The sequence below is a fragment of the Caretta caretta genome, chromosome 2 (assembly GCF_965140235.1).
Source record: "Caretta caretta isolate rCarCar2 chromosome 2, rCarCar1.hap1, whole genome shotgun sequence".
NCBI classification, from domain to species: Eukaryota; Metazoa; Chordata; order Testudines; family Cheloniidae; genus Caretta; species Caretta caretta.
The window spans coordinates 14,361,959-14,375,571 of NC_134207.1; the positions used below are offsets into that span (position 1 = coordinate 14,361,959).

Here is a 13,613-nt window from a genome sequence, read left to right on the forward strand (position 1 = left end):
CATATTTCTAGGATAGGGCACAACCTCCCTTCCTTCTTTGAGATTAGAAAACAGTGGAAATACAGGCCCCTGACCCTGAACTCTACAAGCATCACCTCCATTGCACCAACTTGCAGAACGGAGTTCAACTCCTCTTCCAACACTTTCTAGCAAAAAAGATCCCTGAGAAGGTATGGGGACGGAGAGTAAGAAAGCAATATACTTTGCTGACAAATTGAGATGCACCTTGGTGATGCCAGCCAACTATTCCCCGAAAAGGGCAAAACATTTGCCATAAAGAGGAGGGGCAGCAGTTCTAGATCCCTCATAGGTTCTGCCAGGTCTTAACTATGGTGTCAAACCTTCTGCCAAGAGGAAGACACAGACTGGATAGCAGCTAAGGAAATGGCAAAGAATCATCCGCACTGGAATTTCTTCCTCAGTGATTTGGATGTTCTTGGCAGACTACAGGTGTATGGGGCTGAGGGATGCTGCCTGATGGGACCTCTGAGGTCTGACTTGTGCTCTCTGGGCTTATACCCTGAAAAAGAAAGCAAGATAGCCCTACAGTCTTAAATCAAGGGCCTCATTGGTCTTGGAGCTGAATAGATCACAACCATACTCTACCGTGTAACTGTCAGACCTCCTTGAGTATCTGACAACTTGGGGCAATATTGACACAAGAACAAAGAGCAAGGCCAAATGGATATAAAGAGGCCATCAACAAGTTTAGGCTTGAAATTAGATGAAAGTTTCTAACCATCAGAGGAGTGGAGTTCTGAAACAGCTTCCCAAGGGCAGTACTGAGGGCAAAAAAAACTAACCGGCTTCAAGACTGAGCTGGTTAAGTTTATGGAGGGGGAATGGTATGATGAAACCGTCTACAATGGCATGTGGCACACCTGCCCCACTAGTAGAAAATGTGTCCCATCTTCAGCCATTGAGATGGGCCACTAGATGGGGAGGGATCTGAGTTACTACAGTGAATTCTTTCCCAAGTGTCTGCCATGTCGGTCTTGCACACATGCTCGGGGTCTAATGGACCATCATATTTGGGTTGGAAAAGGAATTTTCCCCCAGGTCAGACTGGCAAAGACCCTGAGAGGATTTTATCTTCCTCTGCAGCACAGGGCACAGATCACTTGCTGGTTAGATCTACAGTAAATTGTGGATTCTCAGTCAGACATTATGGGTTTATGACAGAAGTGGGAGAGTGAGATTCTGTGGCCTGTGATGTGCAGGTCAGACTAGATAATCACAATGTTCCCTTCTGGTCTTAAAAGTTTAGGAGTCTAAATGTAGCTATGGTGGATGCTGCAAATGTCAGACGATTCCAAAGCTGTCTGCAGGAAAGTTTGGGCAATCAGCTCCTCTCAAGCACTATCATGACATGCAACCCTGGCCCCAGATGTGAATAGATTTATCCAAAGCTTTTGGGAGGCACTTTGTACATCTATCTGCTCTTCTGAATATTGTCAATATTGATGCTGGAGTCTGCCACGATTCCTTGCAAGTTTAACAATCCTTCATTAACAAGCCAGTCTGCAAGGTATTAAAGGGTATAGAATACCTAACAGCTTATGCAACTTCTCTTGCACTACCTCCAGCAGGATGTCAAGGATCTGAGCCACGTGTTTCATCAAAACTTGGAATGCCTTAAAGTCATCCACTGGACAAGGCACAAGAGGAGTGACAAAATTGCAGCCAGGATGAATTGTTCTTCCACAAGTTTTTGGTGATCCTAATGACACTCTCTCCTTTTTCTTTAGGATCTATGACTTTACCAACTGAACTAGTTGGGAAAAAACATACCGTACCCTTAAGAGGCAGTGTATCTAACCCTATAAGGGAGCAGGAGTGAATGTTCATTTGTAGGACCAGGATTGTATACCCAAGGGTACCTAGTAGGGACGTGACTGATAACCATATGAATATGGATCCAGGGGAGTATACCAAGGGGGCCTGTTCTTTATGAGACCCATGCCTTTTACTGCTCAGAGAACAGTGTCCTAAGTTCCTCTCTAATAACCATAGAGAAGGGGGATGCACAGGAGAGGACTATTTATCTGAAAAGACATAAAAGATGAAAAGGAGTACATGCTCAGCAGCAGTGGTTACTTTTTCTGGCGCGCTACGATGCTCTTCTATCTGGGAAGGCATTGACACAGTCAACATTCCTACATATGGGACAGTGATAATGGTACCCAGGAGCTCGGTACCAGTGTCAGGTACTGCTGTGTGCCAATATCGAAGAGTCTGTGTTGGAGGAAATGTGACCTGTTGATTTAGCCAGTACCACAGGTACTTGGTTTATGGTTAATATAGAGGCCCTAGGGGGACCCATCTTATGCCACAGGTTATACCTTTGACTGGGGAGCCGAGCCTGAGCCAAATCTAATATGATGATGATTCAGGTCTTGTTTTCATAGACACCTACATCTCAGCTCTAGAGGAGGACTTCATCGCTCTGCCACCCTTCCTCAATCTCTCCCGGTGAAGCTGTTCTACTTGGGATAAATAATTAATGAAATCCTTAGGCCGCAGAGAGACAACATGCATAAGAATGGCCGTATATATGAAACACAGGATCCAATCCCCCTGCTCCAACAGGCCAGCCTGAGGGAGACAAACATCAAAATATCCCACAGCCCAGTGGGTAGAGCACCCCCCGAAGAGGTAGATGTTTTGTTCAATATCTCTTACCCCTTTCAGGTGGAGGGGGAACTTGAACCAGAATATACCAGATCCCAGGTGAATACTCCAACTGCTGGGCTAAAAGTTGCAAGAAAGAAGCTGTGGGCAGAGTGGGAGAAGGATTTCCCTTGTAAGACCGACCTTAGGAACTTAACTTCAAGTAAGGGTTCACAGCTCCCTGAAGCCCAGACTCAGGCATCAAACCCCCGAGAGGGGCAGGGATCAGGACACATTCTTATCCTTAGCATCTTCCATTGGCTATTAGTGTGCTGACTTTTGTGAATCCCATTCTTAGGTGCCTATCTTCCTCCATTCATTGTATAAAAAATCTGAGCACCAAACTCTTAAGATACATTGCTCAGAACATTACTCAAAATGGAATAATGGGGGATCCCTCCTTTTCCTAGAACAGAGTGTGCCAAAAGTATAATTTAGAAGGGGTCCAGAGAACATCTTAATAATGAGAGAGGGTGTCAAGGTTCCTTCCCCACTCTGAACTGTGGGGTACAGATGTGGGGACCAGCATGAGACACCCCCTAAGCATATTTCTACCAGCTTAGGTTAAAAAAACACAAACACTTTCCTAAGGCACAAACTTTGCCTTGTCCTTGAACAGTATGCTGCCACCACCAAGTGATTTAGACAAAGCACAGAGAAAGTACTACTTGGAGTTCCTATTTCCCCAAAATAGCCCCTCAAGCCCTTACACCCTCTTTCCTGGGGAGGCTTGAGAACAAGCAAGATGAGCACAAACCAGTCTTTTTTAAGACCCAAAAACCCAATCAGATTCTTAAACATCAGAACTTTATTAGAAGAACAAAGATAAAAGAAACACTAAGATTAGAATGGAAGATAATCTCACAGGCAATCAGATTCAAAGCACAGAGACTCCCTCTAGGCAAAACCTGAAGTTACAAAAAACACAAAAAACAGGAACACACATTTCCTCCAGCACAGCGAATTTACAAGCCAAAAAAAGAAAACCTAACGCATTTTCTAGCCAGATTACTTACTAACTTTTACAGGAGTTGGAGGGCTTGCATCCTTGATCTGTTCCCGGTAAAGGTATTTCACAGACAGACAAAAGCCTTTTCCCCCCCTCCAGATCTGAAAGTATCTTGTCCCCTCATTGGTCATTTTGGGTCAGGTGCCAGTGAAGTTACCTTAGCTTCTTAACCCTTTCCAGGTGAAAGGATTATGCCTCTGGCCAGGAGGGATTTTATAGCACTGTACACAGAAAGGTGGTTACCCTTCCCTTTATATTTATGTCAGAGGGTCAGTTAGTAAATGAAGTGGACAGAACACCCTTCAACATTATACTGATTAAAGCATGAAAAAAGTTTAGTTAGGAAGTAGAAATATATTTTAAACTAAATAATTTTTAGTGTATTTCTTAAATTGCATTTTTGCCTGAGACAGAGAGGTTCAAAGGGCAGAGTCAGCATCAATGTCCCAAAATGCCATCTGCCTTTTTTTTTCCTTCTTTTTACAGGTCTAGAGGGGCAGGTACTTAGAGTTTTCTCTTGCTCAGTCTATTAACTGACAGCAACGTGAAAGCTTTTTGTTACAACTGTTGGCAGGACTATTAACTTTTACACAGGGTTGACTCGAAACCTTCATGCTCAATTATTCGGCGCAGAATCATCCCTATTTTAGGCACTCACTGGTGTAAACCATTAAAATCACACCATCTCCAAGCAACGGTTCTCTCTGCAGGCTACTCAAAAAGTTAGGCTGGTAACAAAATGGCATTCTGCATCTTATCTGCATTCATAACAAAGACTTGGTCACCCAAAAACAGAATCTATATTAAATATAAATCACTGACAACTTTCTATTTCATACCAACATCAACACAAACAGAGACTGGCTAAGAAAAATAATGTAGTACAATAAGCAAAATATAATGGAGGAGAGGGGTTTCATGAAGTAAGGACAAAAATCACTTAGGGCTTTTCGATACGGACTGCTAGTGCGCAGAAAGCTAAAACAGCAATAGGTCCAAGTGCACTACACATCTTTTAGCATGCAGTAGCAGGGCTCACATGACCTGTTAATGCACAGCATGCTGCAACACTGTCAATTTACACCACAGTTTGCCATGTACTAACTCTCTGTATAGACATGCTTTACTTAAAAGCTGACAGTCCCTAGGATTTTAGTGGTTTTAACCACATCTAGAAAAGGAGGACTTGTGGCACCTTAGAGACTAACCAATTTATTTGAGCATAAGCTTTCGTGAGCTACAGCTCACTTCATCGGATGCATACTGTGGAAAACGTAGAAGATCTTTTTATACACACAAAGCATGAAAAAATACCTCCCCCCACCTCACTCTCCTGCTGGTAATAGCTTATCTAAAGTGACCACTCTCCTTACAATGTGTATGATAATCAAGGTGGGCCATTTCCAGCACAAATCCAGGGTTTAACAAGAACGTCGGGGGTGGGGGGGGAGGGTTAGGAAAAAACAAGGGGAAATAGGAAAAAACAAGGGGAAATAGGGTTACCTTGCAGAATGACTTAGGTTACCTTGCATAATGACTTAGCCACTCCCAGTCTCTATTCAAGCCTAAGTCATTCTGCAAGGTAACCTATTTCCCTTGTTTTTTCCTAACCCTCCCCCCCCACCCCCGACGTTCTTGTTAAACCCTGGATTTGTGCTGGAAATGGCCCACCTTGATTATCATACACATTGTAAGGAGAGTGGTCACTTTAGATAAGCTATTACCAGCAGAAGAGTGGGGTGGGGGGAGGTATTTTTTCATGCTTTGTGTGTATGAAAAGATCTTCTACACTTTCCACAGTATGCATCCGATGAAGTGAGCTGTAGCTCACGAAAGCTTATGCTCAAATAAATTGGTTAGTCTCTAAGGTGCCACAAGTACTCCTTTTCTTTTTGCGAATACAGACTAACACGGCTGTTACTCTGAAACTTGTCCACATCTAGACATCGTAATAGGAAATTCAGATCTTTGAAGTAAAACCAGTATATGCTGTCCATAATGCAGAGTACTACAGGTCAGAATGAAAAAAAAATCAAATACATGAATACAAAATTAGCAATAACTGGCTAGCCAGTTGAAAAAGATCTGGGGGTTATAGTGGATCACAAATTGAGCGAGAGCCAACAATGTGATGCAGGTGCAAAAAGGTGAATATAATTCCAGGAGGTAACTGTCCTGCTCTACTTGGAGCCACTAAGGCCTCAGCTGGAGACCTGTATCTCGCTTTGGGCGCCACACCTTGAGTAAGATTTTGATAAACTGGAGAGAGAGTCCAGACGAGAGCAACATAAATGATAAGTGGTTTAGAAAACCACACCTATGAGGAAAGATTTTAAAAAAACTGGTCATGTTTAGTCTTGAGAAAAGACGACTGATGGGGAACCTGATAAGTTTTCAAATATGTTAAGGTCTCTTATAAAGAGGACAGTGATAAATTGTTCTCCATGTCCACGGAAGGAAAGACAATCAGTAATTAGTTTAGTCTTCGGTAAGGGACATTTAAGTTAGTTGTTAGACATTTTTTCTTAACCATCCAAATAGTTAAGCACTGGAATAGGCTTCCCTGTGACTGAAGGTTTTTAACAACAGGTTAAACAAACACCTGTCAGGGATGGTCTATGTATACTTAGAATCACAGAACTGGAAGGGACCTCAAGAGGTAATCTAGTCTAGTTCCTTGCACTCAAGGCAGGACTAAGTATTATCTAGACCATCCCTGTCAGGTGTTTGTCCAACCTGCTCTTAAAAATCCCCAATGATGAGATTCCACAACCTCCCCAGGCATTTTATTCGAGTGCTTAACTACTCTGACAGACAGTTAGGAAGTTTTTCCTAATGTCCAACCTAAACCACCCATGCTGCAATTTAAGCCCATTGCTTCTTGTCCTATCCTCAGAGGTTAAGAACAATTTTTCTTCTCCTCCATGTAACAACATTTTACATACTTGAAAATGTATGTCCCCTCTCAGTCTTCTTCTCCAGACTAAACAAACCCAATTTTTTCAATCTTCCCTCACAGGTCATATTTTCTAGACCTTTAATCACTTTCTCCAGTTTGTCCACATCTTTCCTGAAATGTGGAGCCCAGAACTGGACACAATACCCCAGTTGAAGACTAATCAGCGCAGAGTAGAGCGGAAGAATTACTTCTTGTCTCTTGCTTACAATACTCCTGCTAATACATCCCAGAATGATGTTTGCTTTTTTTGCAACCGCATTACACTCTTGACTCATATTTAGCTTGTGATTCACTATGACCCCCAGATCCCTTTCCGCAGTACTCCTTCCTAGGCAGTCATTTCCCATTTTGTAGGTGTACAACTGATTGTTCCTTTCTAAGTGGAGTATTTCACATTTGTCCTTATTGAATTTCATCCTATTTACTTCAGACCATTTCTCCAGTTTGTCCAGATCATTTTGAATTTTAATCCTGTCATCCAAAGCACTTGCAACTCCTTCCAGCTTGGTATCGTCCACAAACTTTATAAGTGTATGCTCTATGCCATTATCTAAATCCCTGATGAAGATATTGAACAGAACCGGACCCAGAACCGTTCCCTGTGGGTCCCCACTCGTTATGCCTTTCCGGCATGACTGTGAACCTCTGATAACTACTCTCTGGGAACGATTTTCCAACCTTATTGTAGCTCCATATAGGCTGTATTTCCATAGTTTGTTTATGAGACGGTCATGCAAGATAATATCAAAAGTCTTAAAGTCAAGATCTATCACATCTACTGTGCGCCCCCTATCCACAAGGCTTGTTAGCTTTCTTTGACAGGGTATCAGTTTGGTTTGACATGATTTGTTCTTGACAAATCCATGCTGACTTATTTATCACCTTATTCTCTTCTAGATGTTTACAAATTGATTGCTTAATTATTTTCTCCATTATCTTTCCGGGTACTAAACTTAAACTGATTGGTCTAATTCCCTGGGTTGTCTGTCCTTCCCTTTTTATAGATTGGCACTATATTTGCCCTTTTCCAGTCTTCTGGAATGTCTCCTGTCTTCCATGTCTTTTCAAAGATAATTGCTAATGGCTCAGATATCTTCTGAGTCAGCTCCTTGAGTATTCTAGGATGCATTTCATCAGGGCCTGGTGATCTGAAGACATCTAACTTGTCTAAATAATTTTGTACTTGTTCTTTCTTTAGACTCTGATCCTACCTCATTTTCACTGGTATTCACTGTTAGACATCCAATCGTCATCAATCTTCTTGGTGAAAACCGAAACAAAAGCAATTAAGCACCTCTGCCATTTCCACATTTTCTGTTGTGGTCTCCCCCCTACCCCATTGCGTAATGGACCTACTCTGTCCTTGGTCTTCCTCTTGCTTCTAATGTATTTGTAGAATTTTTTTTCTTGTTTCCTTTTAATGTCCCTCACTAGTTTGATCTCATTTTGTGTCTTGGCTTTTCTAATTTTGTCCCTACATACTTGTGTTGTTTATATTCATCCTTTGTAATCTGACCAAGTTTCCACTTTTTGTGGGACTGAGTTTTAGATCATTGAAGATCTCCTGGTTAAGCCAGGTGGTCTCTTGCCATACTTCAAACTATCCCACTGCATAGAAAAGAGATATTATTAAGGGCACAATAGCCTTTGAAAAACTGCCAGCTGCCTTCAATTGTTTTTCCCCTTAGACATGCTTCCCATGGGATGTTACCTACCAACTCCCTGAGTTTGCTAAAGTCTGCCTTCTGGAAATCCATTGTGCTGTTCTCCCTCCTACCATTCCACGATCACTTTCACCCAAGTTGACTTCCACTTTCAAATTCTCAACCAGTTCCTCCCTATTTGTCAAAATCAAATCTAGAACAGCCTCAGACTTGGTCCTGTCTCAGAGCAGAGTTGGACTAGTTGACCTATCCAAACCTCTTCCAGCCCTACATTTGTGTGATTTGATATTAATTTATTAGCATCATTTTGTTAACCACCTAGGCAACAATATCCAGTGGGTGGTATAAAGGACCAGGAGACAGCAGGCCCAAGTTCTAATCCCAGCTCTGCCACCTAATCATTGTGCAGCCTTAAGCAAGTCACTTCACTTTGTGTGTCCTTGGACTCCCCACCTGCAAAAAACAGGATAATAATGCTTACCTACTTTTGAAAATTACTTTGAGATCTATGGATTAAAGTCACTATAAGTATTTTTTATTCCTTTTTTTATTATTAGAGGTTACAGAACAGCTGCAATATCTTCGAGGTTTTGGTTATGTGCTAGTTTCAATGTACTACAAACAAATATTTCTTTTTTCTACTGCTTGAAATGAGGGTTACAAGTAGCCTTCCCTTCACACAGGTAGACATAGGTACAGCTTTAAATCTACAGTTCACAGAAAATGTATCTGGAGCAGTATGGTGAGGAAGCTCGTATAAGACCTATATAATATAAACTATAGACTAGCATGAGCAAGAGTAGGTAATACTGTCTTAGGTTTAGGAACAATCTTTTGTTGCTTAAACAACTGAATATATTTTGCTATCACATTCTTACAAAGATCCAGTTTTAAATTACTAACAAATTAACTTACCTTAGGGAATTGTTTTACTGGAATTAACACTTTCTGCCCCAGCTTCATATTTTTATTTATCACTACATCAATATACTTTTCTTCTTCCTTTCCTTCCCCTTTTTGGAATTTCTCAATTTCTGTAAAGAAAAGTACAAAAATCTGTTACTGATTTTTTTTTAAACTGGATATCATGTTCCCAAGTAGAGGAATAACTTATAGCAGCAAAAATTCCAAAACCAGGGTGTAACTTGTAAAATAGACTGACTTCTCTCCTAGGCTGCAATCTACAGCCACATATTTGAGTCAAGGTAATTTTTTAAAATACTTTATCTGTTACTATCAGCACTTTGGACTACAACTGACATTTAAGAAAATATAATTTATACCACACACTGAATCATTTATAAGACTTAGAAGTTACTCAGCTTGGACAATGAAATGTCTGAACTACCATTTTAGGGGGCTCTCCTGCATTTGCCTTATGTTGTTGCATGTTTCAGCTTCCAAAACTTCAAGTTTTAAATAAAAGGAAGTCATTCAATGAAAACTCAAGAGCTCATGAGAACATTTCTATTTGATTTTATAAAACCCTTGAATTAAGAAAACAAATCTTGTAGCTTAAGCACAAAACAGTTGATTTGAAAAAAAACCTCTTTAAAGTGCTTTAATTTTTATTTATATATATGTGATGGAATGTACCTGGACTTTCCTTGGCTGTATGCCTACTACACCCTGCCCTAGAAAAGGGTGGCAAAGGTGGGTCCTCCAGGCCTGCCTAGAGAGGCCTTGTGGAAGCAGACAATCCGAACTCAGCAAGCTCAGCTAAAAGACGCTGCAGGGCCTTAGCTGGTCAGTTCCTGGCTAGTGCTAGAGGGTACTCCGTTCTGGCCAGAAGATCTTGATGGGCTGTTTGCACTAAATCTGGGAGTGAGAGGACCTGAGAACTCTAACCCTAAGGTAAAACAGGTAGATGTAAAGGGATCAGGTGGGAAGAGGCCCAGGGACTGTAACAGCAACTAATTAAATGAAGCAGTATCTGTGTCTGCCTGCATTGGAACTTGAAATAGCAGGTGGACCCAGGTTCCCATACCAGCCACTGTCAAAGTGGCCTAAGCCCCCAAGAAGGGGACAAGGATCCTTTAGAAGCATGAGAGAAGAGCTGGATTTAAAGGGCCCAAAGATAGGAGGTGAAGACCCTGGTGAATGCATCCGATGAAGTGAGCTGTAGCTCACGAAAGCTTATGCTCAAATAAATGTGTTAGTCTCTAAGGTGCCACAAGTACTCCTTTTCTCTTTGCGAATACAGACTAACACAGCTGCTGCTCTGAAACCTGGTGAAGACAGTTTGGCAAATGCTTTGCTACCCCAAAAGGGCTCCATTTTGATGGTGTGACTTCGCCAGAGGGTCGAACCACTGAAGACCAGCTTAGTGAGGTTGGCAACCAACAGCGGGCTCCAGAAGTAGGGGAAACAATTACAGTACCACACCTTCCTGCTAGTGGATACTTCAGGTGAGTGCCCCATTACAATATTGTATATAGTTTATTTGTATTTAAATTCTCTTCTCCCTCCATAATTCACTCCCTATTCTCAACATACATTTTAACAAGAGTTGTAAAGGAGTTATAATTCTCCACTGTATATGTTTGACATCTACTTACACACATTACTGTTAGCCTCCAGATGAAGTAAAAACAGTCTTTCCAATGTTTAAAGCTACAAACTACCAAAACAAATAACCACATGCCAAGTCCAAAAGTCTAAGACTGAAGTTAAAGTACAGATGATAACATTCCTGTGGATGATGGTTAGAAACACATTCACTCTTCATGCTTTTGAACATCCTGAGAATGTTATTTCCACATCCACATCTATGGTCTCTCATTACGTTTTCCACATTACTTTAACACAGTCTCCTTTAAAACAAAGAGTAAAGCTTTGCATGTGCTTAAATCTTTGCAGTACTAGAGCCCTAAACCCTGATCCTGCAATATGTTAACCAGATGTGGAGTCCTGTGCCCACACAGAGCCCAGCTGATTTTAGAAGTGCTCCATACAGGCATAGGGTCCCCCTCCCCCATGATGTCATATTAAAAGATCAGGGGCCTTTGTCAGTAAACCGCTCTGCAAACTGATGGCAACTACCATGACTTTTGTTTGGGCTTGTCTATACTACTGCGCAGTAGTATAATCTAAAAATCACGTAGCTGAAGTTGCGTGAATAGCCTAGCTGAAGTTGACGTACTTAGATCTATTTACCACTGTGCCTTCAGTGCGGTAAGTATATAGCTGATGCTCTCCCATAGACTCCGCTTGTGCGCCTCATTCTGGTGGAGTACTGGAGTTGACAGGAGAGTGCTCAGCGGTCAATTTAATCGACCCCTGCTGCATCGATCGCTGCTTGCCAATTCGGTGGGTAGTGTAGACAAGAATCATAGAATATCAGGGTTGGAAGGGACCTCAGGAGGTCATCTAGTCCAACCCCCTGCTCAAAGTAGGACCAATCCCCAACTAAATCATCCCAGCTAGGGCTTTGTCAAGCCTGACCTTAAAAATATCTAAGGAAGGAGATTCCACTACCTCCCTAGATAACGCATTCCAATGTTTCACCACCCTCCTAGTGAAAAAGTTTTTCCTACTATCCAACCTAAACCTCCCCCACTGCAACTTGAGACCGCTACTCCTTGTTCTGTCATCAGCTACCACTGAGAACAGTCTAGAGCCATCCTCTTTAGAACCCCCTTTCAGGTAGTTGAAAACAGCTATCAAATCCCCCCTCATTCTTCTCTTCTGCAGACTAAACAATCCCAGTTCCCTCCGCCTCTCCTCATAACTCATGTGTTCCAATCCCCTAATCATTTTTGTTGCCCTCTGCTGGACTCTTTCCAATTTTTCCACATCCTTCTTGTAGTGTGGGGCCCAAAACTGGACACAGTACTCCAGATGAGGCCTCACCAATGTCGAACAGAGGGGAACGATCACGTCCCTCGATCTGTTGGCAATGCCTTTACTTATACATCCCAAAATGCCATTGGCCTTCTTGGCAACAAGGGCACACTGTTGACTCATATCCAGCTTCTCGTCCACTGTAACCCCTAGGTCCTTTTCTGCAGAACTGCTGCCGCGCCATTTGGTCCCTAGTCTGTAGCGGTGCACGGGATTCTTCCGTCTTAAGTGCAGGACTCTGCACTTGTCCTTGTTGAACCTATAACAGCCCTTTGTCAACAGGAACAAAATTTATTGAAACACCTGTTAAAAGTTTATTCAACGTAGGCTTGATCCTACACCCACTGAATTAAATAGCAAAGCTTCTAATGACATCAGTCATGCAGGAACAGAGTCTTGTTTATTCCCCACATTTTTGCTTTGGGTCGACACAAAACTCTGAATTATTTAAAAAATGACTAAGAGAACCAGAGTGTCTTCAAGGTATGCTCTCACAAACTAATTTGTCTCCTTCACTGCTAGCAGAAAAAATTTAGAAGGAACTAAAACTAGCTCAACAACAAATCTATTCCTACTGGTAAATAGGCAGCTTTGGATCATTAGTAATTGATTTTAATGAATACCAAGTCATTCTTGTTCATCACTGCAATAAAATTTGAGGGACAGCTAACAGATCAATCAGCTCACATTTTTCCTCACTACTGAAATTTAACTGTTTTTATTTTTAGGATAGACTTTCACACAGCAAACAAAAAGTAAGAAATTAATACAGATAATAAGCATGAGTATGTATTTCCTATGACCCTACAAATTAAACAAAAACAGGATTCACAAATGAAGATAAAAAAGTTTCTGGTAGGGTGTGCTTCTAAAGTTTGGCTACTGAAATAAATTTCAAAGTTAATAAATGCAAAAATAAAACCAAAACTATTTTTAGATGTCACAAATATCTGTTGGCCATCTCTTTAATTTTAAAGTCCTAGTGCATTTTGACAACTGAGTCAAATGTAAAGTTAGCTTGAAATTTACTTTCAGGTGAAATTGACAAGAGTGTGTATCTACAACAGTTAGGAATTTAGGTTATACGAAGATTGAAGTTTAATGATCCATTTAAAGTTATAAAGCTTTTCCTTTTTATAGATTTATATCTCCAGTTCACGTCGAGTGTAGTACTCTCTAAAATACTAAACTAGCTAGAATGCCTTTTTCCAAGCAAGGTAAACTTGATTATAATCATCTATGTTATATATCGCTCAGCTAATAAGGTCAGCATATTACAAAACTTTTTAAGAGGCTGTTTACTCAACTAAAATAAATTCTGCAATATTTAATATGGAAAAAGTGGGAGAAAGTGTGTGTGTTAATTGCAACATCAAAAGACAACATACTAAAGATATATAGACTCCAGATAAACCCAAAGCTTTATCATTTAAAAGACTTTGGTTATTCAACACTGGTCCCATTTTAC

At 41.1% G+C, this 13,613-nt stretch overlaps 1 protein-coding gene across 3 annotated transcripts in view; it reads right to left on the reverse strand.

Moving 5' to 3' along the window:
• The window catches only part of KHDRBS3 (KH RNA binding domain containing, signal transduction associated 3), a 205,368-nt gene that overhangs the window by 137,886 nt on the left and 53,869 nt on the right, over positions 1–13,613 (reverse strand). For all 3 annotated transcript variants that reach the window (XR_007355434.2, XM_048841719.2, XM_048841720.2), the window contains exon 2: positions 9,218–9,336. Coding sequence is in view for 2 of the 3 variants with exons in the window: in XM_048841719.2 (XP_048697676.1) it covers positions 9,218–9,336 (119 nt within the window). In the remaining variant the exon portion in view is untranslated. The remainder of the gene's footprint in view (positions 1–9,217; positions 9,337–13,613) is intronic.